This window comes from Hirsutella rhossiliensis (genome assembly GCF_020360975.1).
Source record: "Hirsutella rhossiliensis strain HR02 chromosome Unknown scaffold00006, whole genome shotgun sequence".
Taxonomy (NCBI): domain Eukaryota; kingdom Fungi; phylum Ascomycota; class Sordariomycetes; order Hypocreales; family Ophiocordycipitaceae; genus Hirsutella; species Hirsutella rhossiliensis.
Genome location: NW_025408672.1, coordinates 1,102,370 through 1,124,951, shown reverse-complemented (window position 1 = coordinate 1,124,951; position 22,582 = coordinate 1,102,370). Strand labels below are relative to the sequence as shown.

The following is a 22,582-nucleotide window of genomic DNA, read 5'->3' as shown; positions in this document are numbered from 1 at the left end:
CCTAAACCGGAGCTAGCCTAGACGGCTAGCTTACGAGATAGAGTAACGACTAGGGTCTCTACTAAGGTAGGACCTATACCGGCGGCGGTACGGAGGCGTTCGCCACGGCCTATACTATAACTATAGATCTAATCGAGGTTAAGACTAGTAATAATCTCGGCTAGGACCGAACCGCGACGGCTATAAAGACGCTACTAGACGAAGTCGGGAGCGTTAGTAGGATCGGTAAGCGACGTAAGACGGGGACGCTTTAGGGCGGGCTCGGCGCTAAGAGAACTGCTAGGCTACGGCTCGGCGTTAGAGGGAGACGCGGTTAGCTCCTAAGCCGGCTCCGCGACGGCCGCGGGTATAGACACCTTAGCCTTAGCCTTAGATAGGGCCTTAGACGCGGCTACCGCCTTACCCTTGCCTTTGCCCTTCCCCTTATCGACGGGGATTAGGGCTAGAATAGGCCTAGTAAGACTAGTAAGATTAAAGCCGCTATCCTCCGCGTCGGGGCCGTCGCTAGCAATAGGATAGAAATAGTTAGCGAGATTATTAACCGCTATAAGAGTCTTCCGGGCGACTAAGAGCGACTTAGGCCCGACCTAGGCTAGGGTCTTAATAGCGTCGCTAAACTTACCTAGGTACTTCTCTAGGGACTCGTATATATAGCGGGTATCGTCTACGAAACGGGTAAAGGCCGACGCGAGCGTCTCTATATTCTTAGCGACTATAGCCGGACCGGGGGCAAACTCGCCCGACGCGCCCTTACCCTTAGCGGCGGGGGCCTTCTAACTAGCGCGAACACGAGTTTCTAGAGCAGCACGATAAAGGCGCTCCTATACTAAACCCTTAATAAGGGAAGGGCTATCGACCTCGGACTATACCTAGTAGAGGGCACTAGCGGCCTCCTCGCTTTCGGAGGTAATCTAGAACTCGGATTAGCACTAAACTCGGATAGCACTATAGCGGGAAGGGGTTACTTACTCGGTAATAAGACTAGTTAGAGTTAGCGTAAGCGATATACGCTTTAGCCTTTACGGCTATTAAAGTTAGTAAAAATACTAAAGGTAAGACCGACCTAAGATAAAGCCGGGATTAATACGTATAAGACTAGTTCTAATAGCCGGCGAAGGACTCGTAGGTAAGCTTACTAGTAAGACGCCCGATACACGTAAAACATAGGATAGAGCGCTCCGATCCCGCTACTATAGCGACTTTCTTACGAGGAGGGGGTTTTAGAGGAGGCGAGCCGCTACTACCCGAGTTAGCTTCCTAGTTAGACATTGCGACGCGACGACGAGCGAACTAGATACGGTGTTAAGGAGACCTAGAGTTATAGAAACGAGGCGGGCGAGGTAGTAGCTAGGCCTATAAAAGAGATAGATAATAGAGGGATAGGAGGAGGCACGTACGGAACCGGGGGGGGAGGGCAGGTATATATAGGCGCGAGCTAGGCGCGCGTAATTAGTAACTACGAGATAGAGGGTAAATATAGGCCGCCGCGCCCCCGATCGGGAAGTCGCGTGGCCGGACGGGAACCGATTTACGATTAGCGGAGCCGGCCGACCGAATTTCGATTAGCCGGCCCTACCTAGGAGCGACCTATACTAGCGCCCGGCCCGGCAACCGGACATTACCTGCCCTACTAACTAACGGACCGATAAGCCGACGCAACCGCGGCCACGCGGCTGCGACGCGGGAGCCAGGGTAAATAGAGGCGCCCGCGAGTCGGGCCCCCGGAGAGAGACTACTACCCATAACCCTAGGCCCGGGCTAGCGAGCCCGGGCCGCGGCCGCTCGGGATAGTAGCGGCCACGGCCCGAGAGGGCCCGCGCCGAGACGCGATTTCGCAGGAGTAGCCCGCGGTAGCCGGCGCAAATTTCCTACGTACTACTACCACGACCTCGTTCGAGGCGGACCCGCACTAAAAGAGGGGAGGGTTTTCCCCTAGGCACTCTGGTTTTTCCCTCTTATTTAACATTAAAGTTCTAGATACCTCTAGCTAGGTCCCTAGCGTAATCTTAATAATAATAATATAGTCGGTACGATAGTTCTAACTAGCCTTAGTATAATATATAAAGCTAAGAAATCTTATAAGGCGGGCAATTAAGGAGTAAGGACGCTATTAAATATAACTATAACCTATTACCTAGCGGATAAAAGCTAATATAGAGATTTACCTTACTTAGCCTAGCTTAGATTATAAGTAGGAAAACTTATTATAATCGCTATTATAAAATAATTAGCGTTATTATTAAAGGCAAAATTACTTCTATTTATTTATAAGCTTGCTATTATTGCTAGACTAGCTCTAGCGAGTCTAGTAATAGATATAAAATCGGGCTTAAAGCTAGAGAAACGGGTGAGTAATATGGTTAACGATGTTCCTTGTCTGCTGGCAGCGTGCTGATAGGCTTAGCGACTTTAGGATGTAAGTGTTTATCGCGCGACTGGCGACGTTGACTGCTGGCAGTGCTTCCACTTGATAGCGCCGCTCAAAGAGGGTTGGGGGTGGTATGAGCTCTCTAGAACTTCACCGCCTTTCGCAGCAGCTCCCAGTGCAGTCCCAATCGCTTTCACTGCCATAGCGGTTGTTACTCCCCGGTTCCCAATTTTAACAGGCACGCTCCCATACTTTAAAGTCCAGCAGAGTTCCCAACCTCCGTCGATCTGCTGTGTCTCGAGCAAAGTAGCTAAATCGGCGGTATTGCTCAGGAATAGGGACTGGGAAGCAAGTACCCTCATTGCAGCTCCCATCACATCTTTGTCAATCCCCATACGCTGTTTAAGCCGCGCTACGACCAAATCCCGCAGTCTATTTAGTTCCGGGTCTTGGACTTTCGCACAGAGATCAGCCAGATAGTAAAAGATCCAGTCGGGTTGGCAGTAATATCTCGAGCCGATCTCGTAAGCTTTTGTTTCCAAAACGTGTTGCAAATACTGAACTGCGTTATGCAGTCTGTAGCCTTGCCCATTCAAAAAGAAGAAACGTAGTACGTTGGCACAGACAAAGGGGCATATTCGAGGCCGCATAGGGTCAAGGTAGACCTGATACCGATGGGTCAGCTTCTTGAAGATATTGACGATCGCACGCTGAATCAGGCAAGATGAGGCAGATTACCATCGGAAGGCCATCCGGATTCATATTCACGGCAATTTCCTCCATGGCTATCTTCTTCTGGTCATCTGTAACATCTAAAGTAACAAGAGCGAGTGAGGTTGTGTCGGCGTCTTTGGGAAACAAGTCGTCTGTGAAGAAATGTTGGCCGATGAAATAATGCCAAGTACATCCTTCATTTTTTAGGTCCACGAGATCTCTAAATCTATCATCAACATGAATGCACAGTTGCACTTCCTCGGGTATATTTGGATTTCCTACCTGTCTCCGATACACTGGAGAATCAACAACTGAGAAAAGTTGTCCTTGATAGTTATGCCTTTGTCGGTTTCGCAGAACAAGTTTTTGGACCTCTTCTTTAAAAATTTCATGCCCCGTGAAACAGGATCGCCAACGAGATTATGAATGCGTTTGATAGCAGTGGCTGTATCATCAAACAAAAAACCTTGAATCCCGAAGAGAAAAGCCGTCACGACATTCTCTGGGGTATCATCGACGAAAATAGCAGCACTAGGAGAAATTTCGGCACATTCTAGGACGCGTCTAAACGAGTCGAATTCGGGCTTTCGGTGGCCAATGCTTCCTGACCCGATAACATTGTCGAAAAGTTCCCAGGTATCGATGGTGTGCTTTAGGCGGTTCATGTCTGGAGCGGAAATGTTACTGAACGCGTGAACACGTAATGATGGATACTTCTTCTTTAAGTCTTTAATGGCCATGATGAAGTCCGTGTTTGGCCTCAGAGTCGACCATAACTGACGCATTGTATCGGCCCATGCTCCTGGGGCGAGGCCGAATTCCTTAGTAACGCAATCATAGCACTCCTCTTCCGTGATCTCTCCTCTCTCGTATCGATGCCATAGCAGTGAGTTGAAGATGGTTTTTACCGTGCGCGGGGGGACAATAGCTCGTTCAGGTAGAGAATAAAACATCAAAACTCCGCCAAGGTCTAGGATCAAGTCCGTGAAGCGAGATGGAGATTCTGTTCCCATATTAAAGAAAATCAGACGAGAGTTTTTGTGACGACTAAGGTAGAGCAAGGGGGTGCGTAGGCGACTAATGATTCTGTCAGTCAAACAATCTTGCACCACATAAATGGCAGTTATGAGAATATCTAAAGAAACGAGTGCTTATGCATGGAGCTGCATGGCTCTTTATACCTACACAAATACAAAGCTGGAGGCTACCGCCTACATGCTTCTGCCCCACATGCAGCATTCGTCGTATCTTCGTGGGCGGGCAAAGAATGCACACTCCAACAAGTGCGCTGCAACTGACGACTATCTGACGACCGTGTACCGTGTCTTTCCGACACCTCCCGCCTTTTGCCAAGTGGCCCAGATTCATAAGGTATGTTGCACTATGCAGACAGGAAAAAGCGGATCGGCCTCGAAAGGGCGCTACGCAAGTGGACGTTATGTCTGTATGGATGGTGTGTGACAAGGTTGGTTAGGACGCAGCACACGTCTCACGCAGGATGAGCAAAGAAGGCAACCTAAAAACCCTAAAAACCCCTTTTCACTCCCTCCTTAGATTTTAACCACTTACTCTAGCCCTCAACTACTTTACTATCCACCCTGGAGTCTTCTCTTCCTTACCTTCTTTTCTTCCCCCTTCCTGTCTAGACTTAGCTAGCCAGTTGTCACAATACGAAGACGTGCAGGGATGGATATGTGTATTAAGCGGAGGCGTAATGTAGCTATTCCGAGCCCGCACTTTGGGGCGCGGGACCGCATTGTGAAAGGCTGGCCCGGAGTTTATTCAACAAGCAGGTGCCTAGATGTTGTCTATCTAGAGCTAAGGAGGAAAAGAAGCTGAACTCGAGGCGTAGCCTCGAGTGCGAGCTTATATTGCCCTTCTCGGAATGTTCTCGCAGCTTCTGGGTCCGCGGAGCGGGGCCGGTGTTGCCACCGGAGCACGACCCACCGGACCCGGTACAACCGGGTCCACCAGCCGGGCACAGCCCGTGACACGCATTAGGAAAACGGTGGCTGGGATTAGCCTTGACTAAGGGAAATATTCTTCAGTCACATTTGTATGTAGAATTGTTTCTACAGCTAACTGGCTTCGGTATCTACAAAAGGTCCAGGCTACACCCTTTCTAGATGGAGGTGGAGAGTGTTTTACGCGCACCAAGACTCCAATGCATGCATCCACATAACCGTGACAGATAGCGAGGATGGCAGGAGATTCAGACGTGGTGGTTTGAAGTCTCCTTGTTTGCAAGCCTAAAGCTTGCAAGAGGAGAAACACACATTGGCCCAAATACCGGGAGCCAATAGATCCACGGGTCCGTACAATTCGTCAGCAACGTCCACTGTAAATTTCTTGCGGCGCTGCTGCGGCGCTGCTATCTACGGGCTGCTACTATTCTTCATAGGACAACACTTGCGCCTCCTCTATGGCCCTCTCTATGGCATTTGCTACATATCGGCAACTTCTTTCAAAGCGGCTGGTCCGCTGGCTGGTCCGCCGGTTGGTCTGCTGGCTGGTCTTGCGGCGGGCTTGTCTCTTAGCTCGTCCGATTCGTTTTCTGGTAGGTCTGACGGTTCGTGATTATGTTAAGAAAATCGGGCATCAATACGGTGTTTAAGATGCTAAAGGCCAGACTGTTCTTCCTTGGCTAATATGGAGAATTGGCAGCCAGGACGGAAGCAATTGCAAGCATATATAGTTGTCATCCGACTAGCTTTATCGAGAGTTAACCTTCGGATAATAAATTTATAGCCTCTAGAAAATAACCATACGTCAATGACCAAGCGTACTTCTTCGTGCGATTGATAGTATCTTTGAGGCGGAAGGCTGCAACTGCATTGAATGGCAAGAGGCGGTGAGCGCCGTAATTAGCGCCGAGGGAAGAAATTTGTAGTGGACTTTGCTGATTCATCGAGGGACCCGCGAGTGTACGGACTATCTTTTAGCGTAATCGAATTACCCCCTACCTGTGCAGACCTTCTCCACCCGCACCTTTTGACGACGACAAATAATGTCTGCGACACCAAGCCAATCAATTCCGCGCGAAGAACGGGTCCTGCGCGCCGTGCATGCCTACCAACAGGGCCAATTTATAAGCATCTGGAAGACTGCTATTGCGTACGACATCTCTCCATCGACGATATCTGATCGACTACGAGGTGTACTACCCCGGCGCGACGCTTGGATGAACAACCAGAAACTTATGGCGACGGAAGAGACGGCTCTTATATAATGGATATTGTTACTAGACGAACGAGGGATGCCGCCGACCGTGGCATATACTCGCCGGATAGCCAATTTACTACTTTACTCTAAGCGAGGCAAAGATCCTATCGGCGAAAACTAGGTGCGGAATTTCGTTGGCCGCCACGGCGAAATCAAGGCGAAGTGCTCTCGCTGATACGATTATCAACATGCCAAGTAGGAGTACCTATAAGAGATCTAATATTAGTACGATCGAGTGGCAGCGATAAAGTAGAAATAGGGGATCCTCGACGAGGACGTCTATAACTTTGATAAGACGGGCTTTCAAATAGGAGTCATTGCAACGGCAAGAGTCCTTACTCGGTCTAACCGGCGAGGTCGGCCTAAACCTACGTAGCCTGGAAATCGCGAATGGGTAACTGACTCACAGTCCAAGCTGGCTTAAACACTGCGATCATCACTCGGTAAAACGGACGGTTGGATCGAAGGGACTGCTGTTGATGGATGAGTACAGTTCGCACACGACAAGGGGGTTCGTACAATACTGCCATGATCACGAGATTATCCCGTTTGGCTATCCACCGCATTCGACACATCTTGTCTAGCCGTTGGACGTCGTGGTCTTTCGACCATGCCAACATTACCACGCCAAGCCCTTGGACCTCGTAGTACGAGATGGAGTTTACCAAGCTTGAATCCGGCTTTAACTCAAGGCGTTCGCGCCCAGTCATTCCGCGAGACGACTACAAAAGCCGCTTTTCGAGAGACAGGAATCATTCCGCTCAATCTACTCAAGGTCCTTGACAAAGTCACCCATCCACGACAGCTCCGCCGCCTAATCCTCCTCCAAACGTATACACCGGTCACATTACGGGAGCTGAATGGTCCTTACCGATTCACTAAAGCCTTCTGGTATCCTTGATAATAAGGTAGAACAGACTTCCCTGTCGAACTTCTTTGTAGCCACTGATGTGAGCTTTAGCAAATCATCCTGTGAGTCACAGCAGTGCGACTCTTCCGTCCAATGGCATGTATCTGCCCGGTTAACTCATGCGACATCCTCCTCTTTCGGAACTGTGATCTACTAGTGCTTGGTGATGCCTGCGAGCCGCCCTTGAGAGGGAATGCCTAGCGGTTGGCGCTAATCTTTGGCCAAGGTTCGGAATTGATCGAATCGACCGATTCCAGAGCCTTTATCGATCGATATACAACGATCATAACCTTCGGTCAATCGATATTAATCGATCGTAAGTCGAAATCGATTCGATCGACGATCGATTCGATCACTAGTGGATCCCGCCCGCCAGTTGAAGAACTTATCTCCAATTATCCACTTTAAGGAGTGCCAGAGGAAGAGTTGACTCATATATGCCGGCCTGGCTCCATGAACGAAGGCACTGAGCTATAGCCACTATATGACGCCGTAGGCGAGATCTGAGTGGTATTATTATCCTACTGCAGGTGCTGTAATCTCTTTCCGTTTCGGCGGTGGATGACGCTATAGTGAGAAAGTCAATAGCTAAATAAAATAGCCGATGAAAACGCATAACGCCAACGTCTCTCTACTAAGCAATAGGGTCAGCTTTATATAGAGTGTTGTCTACTGGTGGTTTTAATAGGTTTTGATCAAGCTCTTCCTGTGTTGGCAATGGGGGTCGTTCATTTTGTCGTCCTTAGGAGATATGATAGAGTAATGATCGAATAAATGCTAATCGGCGCTTAATATAGTCTAAGACCCTATTGCTCCTAGATGCTGAAACGGCATTCCAGGCCACCTTATGAGTTATTTTCCTTGTACCTTTCTCCCCCGGAGTCTCTCCAGGTTTCCCTTATAAGTCTTGTTCCATTCTAAGGTCTAGCGAGATAGCAACTGCTTCCAAATCTGCTCTAGAGCTCGCCGTTTCTTGCACGGGTGGAAAACAATCGCCGTTACGTAAGTGGTTAAGGTCAGCTTGTCATAGTAGCCGTTTAGCTTTTTTCATCCGAGTTTAATGTAAATCTTTATAAGTTTTTAGGTCTTCGCATCCTTAAAATTGAACAGGCGGACCTCTTTTATTGTCTGGTTGTCATTCTCTTCGATTATTACCCATTAAACGGCCAGCTTAAGGTAATCAAGAAATATCTCGACCACCTGGAAATATTCATCGAACCCTCCTAAGACGAGCGTTTACCAGGAATGGCCTCGCCTTGCAATTGCTTCGAGGCGATCCTGAATGGCTGAAGATGTAACGGGCTAGGCCTGTGGAAGCCTCGGTTACGCACTCGACAACTGGTCAGCCCCCAACTACGGTGGGCGATAGGGGTCACTGTTGCAAAACTCCCTGTCATTTTCTTTTGGGTTTAGGCGCCCAGCCCCCTGGTCATCCGGATACTTCAGGTCAGCATGAGAGTATGTACTGCGGACTAGCAGCGGGCCCGCACGGTCATCCCTCTGCCAGTCTAATTGCCAGTTTGCCGCACCAGTCGTAAAATGGTATCCGGCTCGCAAACCACTTACACACGTATGGATGCGCATGATGCTGTACCCAAAATTCGTTCCTGAAAAGCTGATCGATATTTTTCCAAGTGAAATCGAGCGAGCGGCGCGGTGTTTTCGCCAACAACTTTACTTTGGTATTGTCGCGGCCCGAAGACAGCGACAATACCAAAGACAAAGACGGCGAATATCGCCAAGTCCCCTCCCCTGGATGACGCTGGGAACTTGTGAAAGCCGGGCCCCTACAGACAAAGAATGCAAATACACACGAGAGTTTGAGGTCTTCTGCTATACGGTGCCGAGTTGAAACTTTGGACTTTAATGTTTCCACTTCCCCTCCTGGCCACCACAGCTGTGTTCAGTTTTCATCCTAACGTTCATAGGAGTAACTGGGACGAGGAGCGGCGCCATGAGGCAGCAGAGGATTACCGCAGTAATCCCGCTACTGGTCAGCACCGGACTAGCGTTGAAGTCTCTTGCTAAGCCTGGCGATCTTCATTCGCCATGGCAAGGGGATATTGTTCTGTAACTATTCTGCTTATATTAAAATCCCGTTTCCGAGTCCGATCCTATTTGTCCTCCTTTTCCCCTGGTTCTACCTCTTCTCCTCAACCGAAATGGGCCCTCCACAGATTCCCCCTGAGCATGTCTACTGCGTCCAAGCCGGACAGAAGCACTATGACCTCTTCACTACCATATACGTTGGCGCGAACTATTGCGGCCGTTGCGGCTTGGCCAACCCCTTTCGGCCGCAGCGTCGGGCCAGGTCTAAAACTCCGGCACTTCCTGGCCCATATGATGAGGTGGTCGAGGTCGAGGACTCTCCGCCACGGCCAGTCAGTCCAGCAAGTCAGCTGCTGCGTGACAGACTGAAACCAGTGTCATCCATCGGCGTTGGACACGCCGCCCAACTACTCCCCAATGAAGTTGCTGGTACCGGTGCGATGAATACACGGGCACGCATACCTCCCTTCGAGGCGTCAAGCAATCCCCAGTTCATGACCGTCGCATCAACGGCCAGTCGAGCCATTCAAAACTCCAAAGGCAGCACCAGGAAGCCTGCGAGGCAACGAACTGGCTACCAGTGGGTCCATGTAAGCCTGCTGCTTGTGAGTTTGGAGACCAGGTACTTCAACGGGCTTGCAGTGGAGGTTCCAGAGACGGTGCTGCCTCTGAAGGATACGGTGATCAAGTTTCCCTCGGCAGATCTACTGACTTGGCCCTCGTTCACCGAGACTTTATTCGATCACCTCCGTCCGCTTCCGCCCACGATCGATCCTGCCAATAAAGATCTCTGGAACCTTTCTTACGCTTCGACCTTCTCTGGCAAGAAAATCGTTACCGTTCCAAACACCGACAAGTACACGACACCGTCAAGCATGCTCGCATCGGGGCACTTTTCGAACAACCAAGCAGGGCAGTTGAAGGTGCTAGTCGTTCTGACATCCACGGATGTGGTTGATAAGCAGGAGCCGGTCACACCGTTGAGGCCAGATCAATGCTCGACGCCAGTCAAGGAAGACAAGAAACGGAGGGTCAAGCAAGAAGACATAAGCCCAGCCTCTAGACGCAAGAAGCGCGTTAAGCAAGAGGAGCAAGTCAAGGAAGAGATACGCGTCAAGATTAAGCACGAAGAGCCCGTTTCAACTTCATCCTGCCAGAGCCCGACACGCGACGAGCTTGGATATACTGCCAAAGAAATTGTTGGACATGGGGATGCGGTAGGCCTTGGTGAGCTGGAAGATCCACTATGCGATTTAGTGTTTGGCAGTGACCCTAGTGGAAAGGTGTATAAAGGCGTGGTGGCCGAAGGAGTCGAAGTGGACGAAGAAGATAGAGAGGAGGAGACCAGTTTTGTTCCGGAGTTCGTAAGAAACCGAACCAACTCATCAACGAGCCGAGCGCTAACTTCAACAGGTAAACCCGGAGTCAATTTCCCAAGCCTTCAGGGAAACTCAAACTCGACTGTCCGACACTAACGCTGCTAAAGCGCTTCCTCCAGCTCACTCTACACGCTTCAAGGGTGCAAAGATCCCTACAACGTTTGCTATTCGATATAGGAAAAGGAAGTATTGACTACTCAGGCTCCCCATTCGAACCATCGCTATCCTCCCCGTCATCACTTACCGGTATTTTCTCCATGTCGCTTCCCTGCTCGTCCTCAAACCCAAGCTCAACAAGTGGCTGCTCTGCTGGTTCCCCATCTCCAAATTCACCTTCTCGGGCTTGGTTTGCTTGCTCAAGTAATGCTTGCTATACGCGCTTAGATTGGTCGACTCGCAAATAAATAGTATGTCTTACATATTCAGCAACGCCTCCAGTTGGCGCTTTACGGTATGCCAGCGTAGGCTGTCGGCCACTTTCGATATGTTGAATTATCTTATCTCGAAGACCAAGGTAAAAACGCTTGAAAGGTCGCAACTTGTCCGGCTCCTGGTGAGTTCCAAGGACTACGTGATCGTAGCCCATTTCAAGGAGAACTTGGCGGCACCAGTTCTTTGTCTCCGGCTCCAAACTCGTGCTAATGTCAATATCAGCCAACGGCCGCTCCATTTCGTCTAGAATGGAGCGGTCAATCGGATACCCCAATTGCATGCCTTGTCTGGGTCGGGGTAATGGTAGTTCATCCAGGGCTGGCCGTGGACCACATGGGGACGGTTCTTTTGGAGGCGTATCCGATGAAGATTCCACGCCTCCACGAAGTCGAAGAGTTCTCGGCGTAGTAAGTCTTCGAAGACGGCGTAGATGGAAATCTGATCTTCCAGCATATCGCCGTCGAAGTCCCCGTCCCTGGCGAGTTCTCCAAAGTAGTCTACCCACTGCCGGGACGAGACATGCAGCATGCGCTCCCACCAACTCTCGATCTTAACGTTCTTCGTACTTGGAGCCGCCTTGTACGAATCCTTTAGTCGATTTCCTTGTTGGAAAACTTGCCCATGCCATTCCACTCGCCCGTCTGTTGCCAAGACAAAGTTCCAGTGTGCTGCTGCGACCAATGGCGTTTCGCTCCCCCTGTCTGCTTGCAAATACCATGGCCGAAAGCCGTAGGCGCCACACGCGGCCAAGTACTGCTTCAATACGCTCAAAGCAGTTGTAGCGGAGTGGCCAATATAAAACCAGATAATGTTGCGCGAGTATGCATCGATTGCTGCATATATCTCGAATCCATACGCCTTGAGCTTGTCGTGACCGTCAATGCACCACTGGTAGTTTGGTCCTGGGACAAGAAACTGTCCCTTCTTCCTCCGAAACATCCTTTTTCGGAGTTCGACCTCATTTGGGAACATGATTTTGTACATCGCAAAGAGGGGGTCTCTCGGGACCCAGAGCTGCTTTTGCTGACGAAGATAAGGCTGGAGAAGGCTTTGCCATATCCCGAAATGGCATTGGACCGTCGCGTCATCTCGATGATAACCTGTTCTGTCTTTTCCAGCAACACAAGGCGCTCCTCGTCACTATTGAGCCTGCGTACCCAGCGGCGGTCCGGGTGAAGTCTGATGCGCTTTAGACCTCGTTTCGTGATCGGCCAGCCTTGTCTTTGTAGCACGCTCAGCGTCTGCTTCTCGGTAAGCCCAACGCGAAATATCAGGTCACGGATGGTTTCTATCAGCTCTGGAGTTTCTTTGGTACGGGCTTGCTGGCGCGGGAGACCCCAGTTTGCGATTCGGCGAGAGAGTGTACTGAGATTGACGGCGACATGGTAATGCTTCCGAAGCTTATACTTAATCTTGCTTCGCGAGACACCGTTGAGGTATAGATGAGTGATATAGGTACGGTATTGATCGATTGGATTGGGCGGACGTGCCATTGTTGCCGGTAACGTCGAAGGGATGGTGATTTTCTTAGTCCTCATGCCAGGAAAAAGGGGGACAGCGATATAAATTGACTTACCGCGTTTTCCCGCAGCGGTGGTGCCGCTGGCCCGCAGCGGCTTAGTGCCAGGGGGCTGTTCGTGGAACGGTTACCAAACCAGGCACAGATCGACGCTGCTCACCCGCAAATATTTACAGAACCCAGATCCTCCAACCCTAGTTCCTACCTTTCCCTTCTGTATCATCATTGCCGTGGAAAGCCAATGGTCAGCAGCGTTGTCATGTCTACAGCAGATTCCGCTATCGTAAGTGAAACTGCAGTCGCTGGCCCGATGGATGGGGACTCGCCTAGCAGGAATAAAATAGTCAAGGGTAGAGGATTGGTCCGACCCAACGCCCGCAAATCCACGGCCAAGATTACCGTACAATCCAATAAGTTCTTCTATGAAGAAGAGGCGGCTGCTAACTTGCTCGCCCGAGCAGAAGAAGAAGCAGACAAAAAGGCCCTCCCGTCGGCTCGGTGCGAGACTTCCCATGCCGTCCTTGCGTCACACGCGCCACCAAGACTCCCGGCCATGAATGTGCCTCCCAGGACAGTACGTTGATTGTCCCCTGTAGTATACGTCTGCCTCACTAATTTGCCGGGATAGATACCGGTGCTGCGTGCTGGGACTGCGCAAAGAACGCTCACACGTGCAGGCCAGTATGAGACCTTTGTTTGCTCCAAAGAAGCGAGAAATTAATCGAGTTGAATGTTCTAGGTCCCTGCTGGGGCTGTTGCTGCCGTGCGTGCCTTTTGGGACGTGAATCGGCATCTCAAGCTTGCAGATGCCGAACCCGATGACACCTGGCGCATCGCTGCGCAGCGAGCAGCACAACAGCTACGTGCTTGCGGTGGTAGTGCGGCTCCTTCTACCGCTTCAGGACCAGCTCCGCTTTGGCCCCGAAGAGCGGAAGCTTATGGCGTTAGAAACCATCGCTGAGGCTGCTCGGCTCTGGATTGTGAGCGAACTGAAGTTGTGAGTTGCATTTCGGCTGCTAACTGAATATAGCAGCTTAACAAGCCGGAGGATGAGGACGAGGAGAATGTATAGATAGAATAAGGGAACACATTAAAGCGTTGGAATTACCGTGCGGTATTTTCGCCATAGGCGACTGATATGTTTGTGACGAGAGACGCGCTGCTGGTCCGCAGCGGCCCCGTAGCTGTGACTACACCTGCCGTAACGCCAAATTTTCCAACGAAGTTGGGCCGAGATACATAGACCAATGTACCGTGGGGCGGGCCGTTCATGCCGCTAACCCATTTTGACTCTCGCGCGGTGACTTTTTGGGTTTTGCAACAGTGACCCCTATAGCCTGCCGTACCCAACCCCTGCCTGACCCCTGTCAGGGGCAGCAAGGTGATTGTACGACGGCAGCTCTCTTCGTTCTTTCCTTCCGTTCTCTCTAGCTTTAGAATATTCGTTACACCCGGGTAGCTTGTTGTAATTAAACCTACTGAACCGTTAAATAAGCTGTAGCTAACTGTATTTAGCCTTAAGTTATATATAGTTATGTATATTAATTATACATCTCGTATATGCATGTGTAATATATGTGTCTATGCTATACCTTTATAGTATATTGTTTCTAAATATATATTACTTAAAATAATATATACATAGAATAATATATATAGAATATTCTTATAGTTTATAGGCACCTAGACTCGAATGCATGCATCCACATAACTGTGACAGTATGCCATGTTCAAGTAGCAAAAGAGACAACCCAGCCGGCGAGTGAGACAAGCCAGCGAGTGAGACAGGCAGTAAGTTAGGAATTGTTAAAGCTCCCTTGAAAAGAAAATGATAGTAGCAACTAGCGCGCTAACTGCAGCTACTACCCGTGCCACGCCCCACTTTATTTGGAATTCGCAAGCTCCCACCTCCTAAAGTTGGTGCTCACCACCAGTATCCCCACACCACCGGAATACCCAGAATTTCGACTCCCCGACTTCAGCATCCCTATATCTTAACCAATTCACGATCTCGTCGATAGCCGAAATGGAAGCACGTGTACAAAACGCTCTTCGATATATTGAAAATTTTCCGGTGCTAAAGTCGCAACCGTAGCGCGAGAATTCGGTGTAACACGTGATCGATTGCGATACCGTCTTCAAGGCCGACCTCCTAAAACTGGCCAGCGAGCTAGAAATACGAGGCTTTCCGAACCAGAAGAGAAGGCCCTATGTCGCTATATCGATCGTTTGGATAATATAAACCTTGCGGTACGCGTCGAGTTCGTTACTGACGCGGCAAACTGTATCTTGCGCGAGCGGTCTAGCCAGCGCGACGCTCCTACCGTGGGGCCAAACTGGACTTCTCGCTTCTTAAAGCGTCACGGCTACTTCAAAAAGCGCCAAAAAAGGCTTCAAGCAGAGCGCCAAGTCTCCGAGAATCTTACACGAGTTAACCAGTATTTCCAGCATCTTCGGCAGGTTATCCAAGACAATGGTATACCTCCTGAGGATATCTGGAATATGGACGAGACTGGTTTTCGCATCGGGGTTGGAAAAGACCAGCTGATTGTGACAAAACGGAGGAGAGCTCATTATTTTGGCATTCCTGAGAATAGGGAATCCGCTACTGCGATCGAAGCTATCTCGGCGAATGGGGAGGTTGTTCCGGCTTTTTTGATACTCGCTGGCCAGATGCACATGGCTTCATGGTATCAAATACCTGAGCTAGATCCTGACACAGTTATTCGACCCACGCCTACTGGTTACTCAAACGACGTGATTAGTCTGGAGTGGCTCCAGCATTTTGACAAGCACTCGGAAAAAAGCTCAAGAAGCTCGAAGCGACTTCTAATTCTTGATGGTCATGGCTCTCACCATACCAGGCAGTTCATTGAATACTGCGACAACCACAATATTATTCCCTTCGGCATGCCGCCTAATCTCACGCATGCACTTCAGCCTTTGGACGTTGTCGTTTTCCAGCCCCTAAAGCACTATCACGCCAAGGCTTTAGATGTCATGGTTCGAGATGGCCTCGTCAACATAACCAAGCTTGAGTTTCTCTCCTGCATTCAACAAGTACGATTGCATGCTTTCAAGGAGAGTACTATACGCTCCGCATTTCGCAAGACAGGAATCTTCCCATTCAATCCACAAGTAGTACTTCAATGTTTGGAAGCTCGTCAAGCCACGACACCCACACCTCCTCCCAATTCAGGACCACACTCCTCACCTTTCGAGACACCATTGACTCTACGACAAATAAACAAGGTAGCGGACAAATTAGATCTCGTCCTTGAAGACGATAAAGCCTGGATCCCGACTTTTCTCACGATCTCAGTCGATTTATTCGAGGATCGCTATCTCTGGCGACTGAGCTCGTGCAGACTAAAAGGGACTTGGGACGAACCAAAATGGCGGAGCGGATCCAAAAACAACGTAAGGCTATGAAGAATATACAGTTACAATCAGGAGGAGTATTGTCAGTGGCCCAAGGACGGGAAATGGTGCAACAAAGGGAGATGATCAGATTGCTAAAGCAAGGAAGGTAGTAGAAGACGCGGAGAAAAGGCGCATAACGCACGCAAGCGATGGTTTGAGGAAGCAGCAAAAAAGGCACGCCAATGGAGGGGTTCAGGAAGGTTAGAACGAGTGGAAGTACGCGATTCTGAGCGTGGTACGCGGTGGTTGAAGCGATTCTAGGTCGGGGAGTCGAAATTCTGGGTATTCCGGTGGTGTGGGGATACTGGTGGTGAGCACCAACTTTAGGAGGTGGGAGCTTGCGAATTCCAAATAAAGTGGGGCGTGGCACGGGTAGCTTTTCTCTTAAACTACAGAGGAATTAATAGTTACGTAATTCCGAGTCTAATTATTTTAGCTTGATTTTCAAGCTACTTTTAACGTAATCCACCCCCTTCCCGGTCAGACCCCCTACTCGGTCAGAAAAAGTCTCCACGCGGCGACCCACACTTATGGCAAGACAAACCGAGCACTATGACGGCAACGGGAGACCAATCGGTTCCACGCGAAGAACGGGTCCTGCTCGCCGTCAGGGCCTATCAGCAGGGCCAATTCAAAAGTACCCGCAAGGCTGCGGCCGCATACGACGTCCCTCAATCGACAGTATCTGATCGACTGCGCGGTGTCATTCGCCGACGCGACGCTCAGATGAACAACCTGAAGTTGACGGCGACGGAAGAGACTGCCCTGGTACAATGGATCTTGTCGATGGACGAGCGAGGGATGCCGCCGACAGTGGCTTACACTCGTCGGATGGCCAACTTATTGCTTTCCGAGCGAGGCAAAGATCCTGTCGGGGAAAACTGGGTGCGGAAGTTTGTTGGCCGCCACGGCGAAATCAAGGCAAAGTACTCTCGCCGATACGACTACCAACGAGCCAAATGCGAAGACCCCCAAAAGATCCAAGGATGGTACGATCGAGTCGCGGCGACGAAACAGAAATGGGGGATTCTTGACGAGGATGTCTATAACTTTGATGAGACGGGGTTTCAAATGGGAGTCGCTGCAACGGCGAGAGTCCTTACCCGGTCTGACCGGCGAGGTCGGGCAGTACTCACGCAGCCTGGAAATCGAGAATGGGTTACTGTGATCGAGTCTATCAACTGCCAAGGTTGGGCTTTACCGGCGAAGGTTATCTTCCAGGGCAAGTTACACCAAGCAAGCTGGTACGAATCAGGAGTGCCCGATGACTGGCATATCGCCGTTAGTGAGAATGGCTGGACTTCCGACGACCTTGCTTTGAATTGGTTAAAGGAAGTCTTTGATCCGAATACACGGCGCCGTACGGTTGGTACGCATCGACTTCTTATTCTCGACGGGCACGGCAGTCACGTCACGCCGGAATTTGACAAGTACTGTACGGCCAATTCCATCGTAGTACTCCAAATGCCTGCACATTCCTCACATCTCTTGCAGCCTCTTGATGTCGGGTGCTTTTCGCCGTTGAAAACCATATACGGCCGAAAGGTTCAAGAGAAAATGCTCGCTGGGATCCATCATATCGACAAGCAGGACTTCCTTCCCATGTACTTAGACGCTCGCCGACAAGCACTTTCGCCGTCGAATATCCGAAGCGGATTTATGGCAACAGGCCTTTTTCCGTTTGACCCAAACAGAGTATTATCGCGGTTACAAGTTCAGGTTGACAAAGTCGGTAACGATCACGGCGACAAGAATACTCCAAGTCCCAACAAGAGCCTGGAAGCAGCCAAGACTCCGCATAACGTCAACCAGCTTACCACTCACGCCGAAAGGCTTCTTCAACGCCGGCCACAAAATACAGACTCGCCAGTTTCACAAGCTATCAACCAGCTTATCAAAGGATGTCAAATGGCCATGCACAGCGCCGCCCTCCTTGCCGACGAAAACCGGCAACTTCGGTCAGAAAACCAGCGGCGAAAGCAGAGAAAGAACAGCGCCGTGAATACATTGGCGACGGCGGTACTCTATCGGTTGCAGAGGGCACGGTTAGGATAAAGCAACGGAGAGAAGAAGAAGAAGAGCGGGTTAAGCGACGGAGAGTGGAAGAAGAGGAGAGGACTAAGCGCCGGCGAGAGAAGGACGAGGAGCGGGCCAAGCGACGACAAGAAGGAGAAGAGCGGGCCGAGCGACGGCGACAAGAGAACGAGGAATGGTTCAAGCTACGGCGAGAAAAGGAAGAGGAGCGGGTCAAGAAACAGAGAGCAAAGGAAGATGAGCGGGCCAAGCGACGGCGGGAAGAAGGGAGCGGGACCAACGACTTATAGAAGAGCTGAGTGTCCCAAGACAGCGTGCACCACCACGGTGTAGTAAGTGCAGGTCTTTTGAACACACTGCCCGTACGTGTAATAGATAGTCCTAATCGAGTTACTTGTCTCTTGGAGTAAATATGTCGTGGTATTGTGCTCCGTTTGTCTCGCGTAAGGTGCGGGTCTAGTCGGTGGGGAATTTTTGACCGAGTAGGGGGTCTGACCGGGAAGGGGGTGGATTACGTTAGACCCCCTAGTGGACCACCACTGTCGTGATATATATCAGCTAGTCGAGTTCCTATAATTTATAAAAAGTCCCCTCCCGCTTTCATCCACCTCAACCAGATTATGCTTGACCTAGACGTGGCAAACTTGGGTATATCGTCATCCCGCTGGCAGAGAATATTCAGAGATGGCTAGTGTCGCAGAGTCAGCCCTCACGAACCTCAAAGCAGCTGGTTTGGATCGTGCCCTCCTCACACCGAGCCAGGAATCCTACGATTCCCGAAATGCGTCGTACTTTTCGCGGACGGCGCAATTGAAGCCATGGGCCATTGTCCAGCCACGAAACGCGGAAGAGGTTTCCAAGACACTGAAAGCTCTAGTGAGAACGCCAGGCTGTAAGTTTGCCGTGCGTAGGTCAGTAAATGCACCTTCATTTCGTTAAATGAAGCGCCTGTCATCCATGACATCCGCCTAGATTATGGCTTCAGACTTAACCCTTGCAATTTGCTAACCACTAGTCGCATTGACTCGTGATCGTGTCACAGTGGCGGTCACATGCAATGGGCTGGCGCCAACAATATCCAGAACGGCATAACCATCGACCTCGGGCAAATGACCAAGACTACCTATAACCCGGAAACACAAATTGCATCGCTGCTTCCTGGAGGTACATGGGCGGACGCGTACAAAGAGCTGGAGAAGCGTATGTGATTGACAAAACCTAACAAGATCGAACCACACTAATAGAGGACTGATTTCAGATGACAGAATGGTCGCTGGTGGCCGTGAAGGTTCGGTTGGCATCGGCGGTTTGTTGGCTGGTGGCGGTAAAACCTTTTACACTTGCCGCACTGGCTTTGCCTGTGGTAAGTTATGAGTTAATACTCCTCGTCTCCCCTTGCTCTCTTGCAGATACGTGCACTGCGTTTGAGAACGAATAGCGTTACGATATTGCAATATAACCCTTAAGGGGCCACTATAGTGTCCACTACCGGGCCAGCATAGATTTTGAGCCTGAAAATTGACGCTGTCATTAGATCAGGTTGTCAACTACGAAATTGTTTTAGCGGATGGCACTATCGTCGAAGCCAATGACCAAATGAACTCAGACCTCTTTCGTGTTCTGAAGGGCGGAGGGAACAATTTCGGCATTATCACACGCTTTGATATGGTAACATTTCCATCAAAAGATATTTGGGACGGCAACATTTTGTGCGCCAAGGACTCCACGTCGCAGCTCGTTGAGTCGCTCGTGGATTTTATTAAAAATCTCGCTGAAAACCCCGACAGCCACGTCGTTGCGGTATGGACGTACTTACCGAAGACCGAAGATCACTTTATCAATATGTCCTTGACGAGCCTGGATGGCGAAAAGGAGACCCAGTCTTTGAACAAGTTCTTGGCAATTCCTGGTCAAAGAGACATGAAAATGACCACAGTAGCGACCAAAGTAGCGTCGTTCGCCTTGGATGTAGGCCTACCCGCAGGCAAAGAGTAAGTCGAGGTTTTACCCCGTTTTGTCCTCGATCTACATACCGGTTATACTCGGACGACAGCTAATTTTGCCAAACTGACAGAAATATATGGTTCTCTTTGACCTTCAAAGCCGACTCGCGCATCGTCCACAGAGCCGCAGAAGTTTTCGAGACCTCGGTCGGTAATTTAAAAGCGAAGATCCCGGGCCATGACTTCGTCTTTATGATGGTCCTACAACCGCTCCCTATGTCATTTGGGCTGCACTCGACGGCGCGTGGCGGCAACATGCTCGGGCTGGAACGCATCAAAAGCGATTGTTTCTTGCTGTTGTTTATACTCGAAGTGGAGACACCAGAACTCCGCACAACCGTTGGGTTTCCGACCCTCAAAAGGGCTACAGACGAAATCGAAGCCTTTGCCGAGTCGATCAGTGGCAATGTCCATTTTCGCTACTTGAACTATTGCGACGGCTCGCAAGACCCTTTACGCAGCTCCGGTGAGGACAATGTTAGGAAGATGCGTGCCGCTGCCGCGAAATACGACCCTACCGGGGTGTTCCAGACTCGAGTCCCTGGTGGCTTTAAGATCTCAGAGGTAAAATAAGAGGGTTTTTGTCACAGTTATATAGGGTCGAGCCACCCTATTATGTCTACTAGTTATAGCTATTAATTGCCTACTACTTATTAGAGCGCGCGTTCTAGTTTTAGTGCAATAGTTAAAGAGTATTACTATAAGTCTTACTATTTATATAGATAAAATTCTCTATTTATATAGAGTTATAGTTATAGAGCACCTAAACTTAAAGTTCCTTAAAGTTACTTTAAGGTACTACCTATACTTCCCCTAGCTGCCTTACCTACCTAGGTACCTACTAAGAAGGCCTCGATTATAAATAAGTATACCTAAGCACCCGAGCTAGTAAGGGAGGGTCCCCTTTAGGGAGGGGCCCTACTCTAGGGGTTTATCCCCCGCGTAAGGTAAGTGCGACGTATAAGATCGCGACTTTTAAGGGACTTAAAAAATATATAAGGTCGAGTACTAATTATTTTTTTATATTATTACTTATATATAGCCTCTAAGGCTATAGTAAGGCTAATAGGGGCCTAGGCCCTTATTAGTAGTCCTAGCTAGCTATAAAGCCTAGGGGCTTATAACTAATTAAGGAAGGGGCAGCTATAAAGGTAAAAATAAAGGAAAGGTTAGTTTAGTTCCTTTTACGTGGTGTTTTTCCCCTTTAAGGGCCCTAGGGCCCTTAGGTTACTCCCTTTTAAGCTACTTAGCCGTTCCTATTATTATAGAGTAAGTAAAGGCGTATATATAGGTGCTATCTATAAGATAATATTAATAAGCTATATAGAGCTCTTTTATACGCGGCTAGCCTATATATATATATATATAGGATCCGGCCCTTTATATATAACTATATAGCTTAGGCTATAGCTTAAGCCTATAACCTATAATTATTAAAGACTCTTATACCTATTTTTATTTTAGCTAATAAGGTTAAAAGGGCTTCCTTTCTTTTCTTAAAGCTATAAAGAAAAGGTAAGCTAAGGGCCTTCCTTTATCTCTTAAAGGTTTAGTAAAGGACCTTTCTTTCCCTCTTATAATTTAAGAACCTTAGGATAAGTAGTATACTTCTCGCGAAGAGAGATATAAGAAGTATATAAAATATATAAAGGTAAAATTAAAAGTAAGGGGTTAGATAAGTAGGGCAAAGATATTTAATTCTTATAGGGGTAGTAATTATAGTAGGGGAGTAATTATTATATTGCTTTAATTCTCCTTCTTTCCTCTATCTAACGCCCCTTTTTATACCCGTTTAGTATCTTAATTAATAAAGAAGATCCTACTTAAAGAAGCTACTAATATCCTTTTAAATACCGAGCTTTTTACTAGGTTTTCCCCTCTTTTCTAGCCGTTACCGGTATATCTATCTTATCTCTCGCTACCTCTATAGGAAGTTATTACTACTTTTACTTCCCCTTATATCCCTACCCTCTTCTCTATACCTCTTTTTAGCTCCTTCTTTTAAACCGGTTTTTTTAGCTTCCTCGGTCCCTATTACTAAGGGATATCTCTAAGAATATAAATTAAACTACGCTTTACGATATACCCCTTTAGCTATAGCCTACCCCTTAAGGGTAAAGCTAAATAATTAGGCCGGTAAGCGTATAGAGGAGGTCTTAGTTTATACTTATCCCTTACTTAAGAAATCTAGTTTTACTAGGCTTTTTTAGACCTAATTTAGGAAAAGGGGCCTAAGAAGGAATTAAGTCCTATAAGAAAGGGGGTATTCTCTAAGAATAAGTCTTTAAAAAGGGGGCCTTTAAGAAGAATAAGTCCTAATTAAGCTAAGGGCCCTCCTTTAAGATAAGTCCTAGTTCCTCTCTTCGGCTATAAACGTCTCCTTCCTTATATATACTATTAGCTCTTCTTATAGACTCTTAAGGCGGGTTTCTAAGGATAGCTTCTCTTAAACGTCTTCTAGCTTAATTTACTATAAAAAGATAGCTAGCTTTTACTTTAGTAAGGGCTTTTTAAGACCGTTAGCTTTTA

The 22,582-nt window shown here is 48.9% G+C and overlaps 4 protein-coding genes across 4 annotated transcripts; 3 read left to right on the top strand and 1 right to left on the bottom strand.

Annotated features, from left to right (window-relative positions):
• Nucleotides 1-3,360: 3,360 nt before the first annotated feature.
• Nucleotides 3,361-3,867, bottom strand: HRG_06324 (haloacid dehalogenase-like hydrolase domain-containing protein; the record flags this gene model as incomplete). Its single annotated transcript, XM_044864795.1, has 1 exon — nt 3,361-3,867. One exon carries the CDS (start codon nt 3,865-3,867, stop codon nt 3,361-3,363), a length of 507 nt encoding a protein of 168 aa, XP_044719735.1.
• A 6,271-nt stretch (nt 3,868-10,138) lies between these two features.
• On the top strand, nt 10,139-10,835 carry HRG_06323 (uncharacterized protein; the record flags this gene model as incomplete). Its single annotated transcript, XM_044864794.1, has 2 exons — nt 10,139-10,627; nt 10,677-10,835. The coding sequence occupies 2 exons, from the start codon at nt 10,139-10,141 to the stop codon at nt 10,833-10,835; spliced, it is 648 nt and encodes a 215-aa protein (XP_044719734.1).
• Nucleotides 10,836-16,568: 5,733 nt separating this feature from the next.
• HRG_06322 (tc5 transposase DNA-binding domain-containing protein) lies at nt 16,569-17,518 on the top strand (the record flags this gene model as incomplete). The annotated part of the gene is made up of 5 exons (XM_044864793.1): nt 16,569-17,111; nt 17,157-17,260; nt 17,303-17,341; nt 17,423-17,451; nt 17,511-17,518. 5 exons carry the CDS (start codon nt 16,569-16,571, stop codon nt 17,516-17,518), a joined length of 723 nt encoding a protein of 240 aa, XP_044719733.1.
• A 1,216-nt stretch (nt 17,519-18,734) lies between these two features.
• On the top strand, nt 18,735-20,626 carry HRG_06321 (FAD binding domain-containing protein; the record flags this gene model as incomplete). Its single annotated transcript, XM_044864792.1, has 5 exons — nt 18,735-18,961; nt 19,093-19,250; nt 19,309-19,413; nt 19,585-20,041; nt 20,125-20,626. The coding sequence occupies 5 exons, from the start codon at nt 18,735-18,737 to the stop codon at nt 20,624-20,626; spliced, it is 1,449 nt and encodes a 482-aa protein (XP_044719732.1).
• Nucleotides 20,627-22,582: the final 1,956 nt, after the last annotated feature.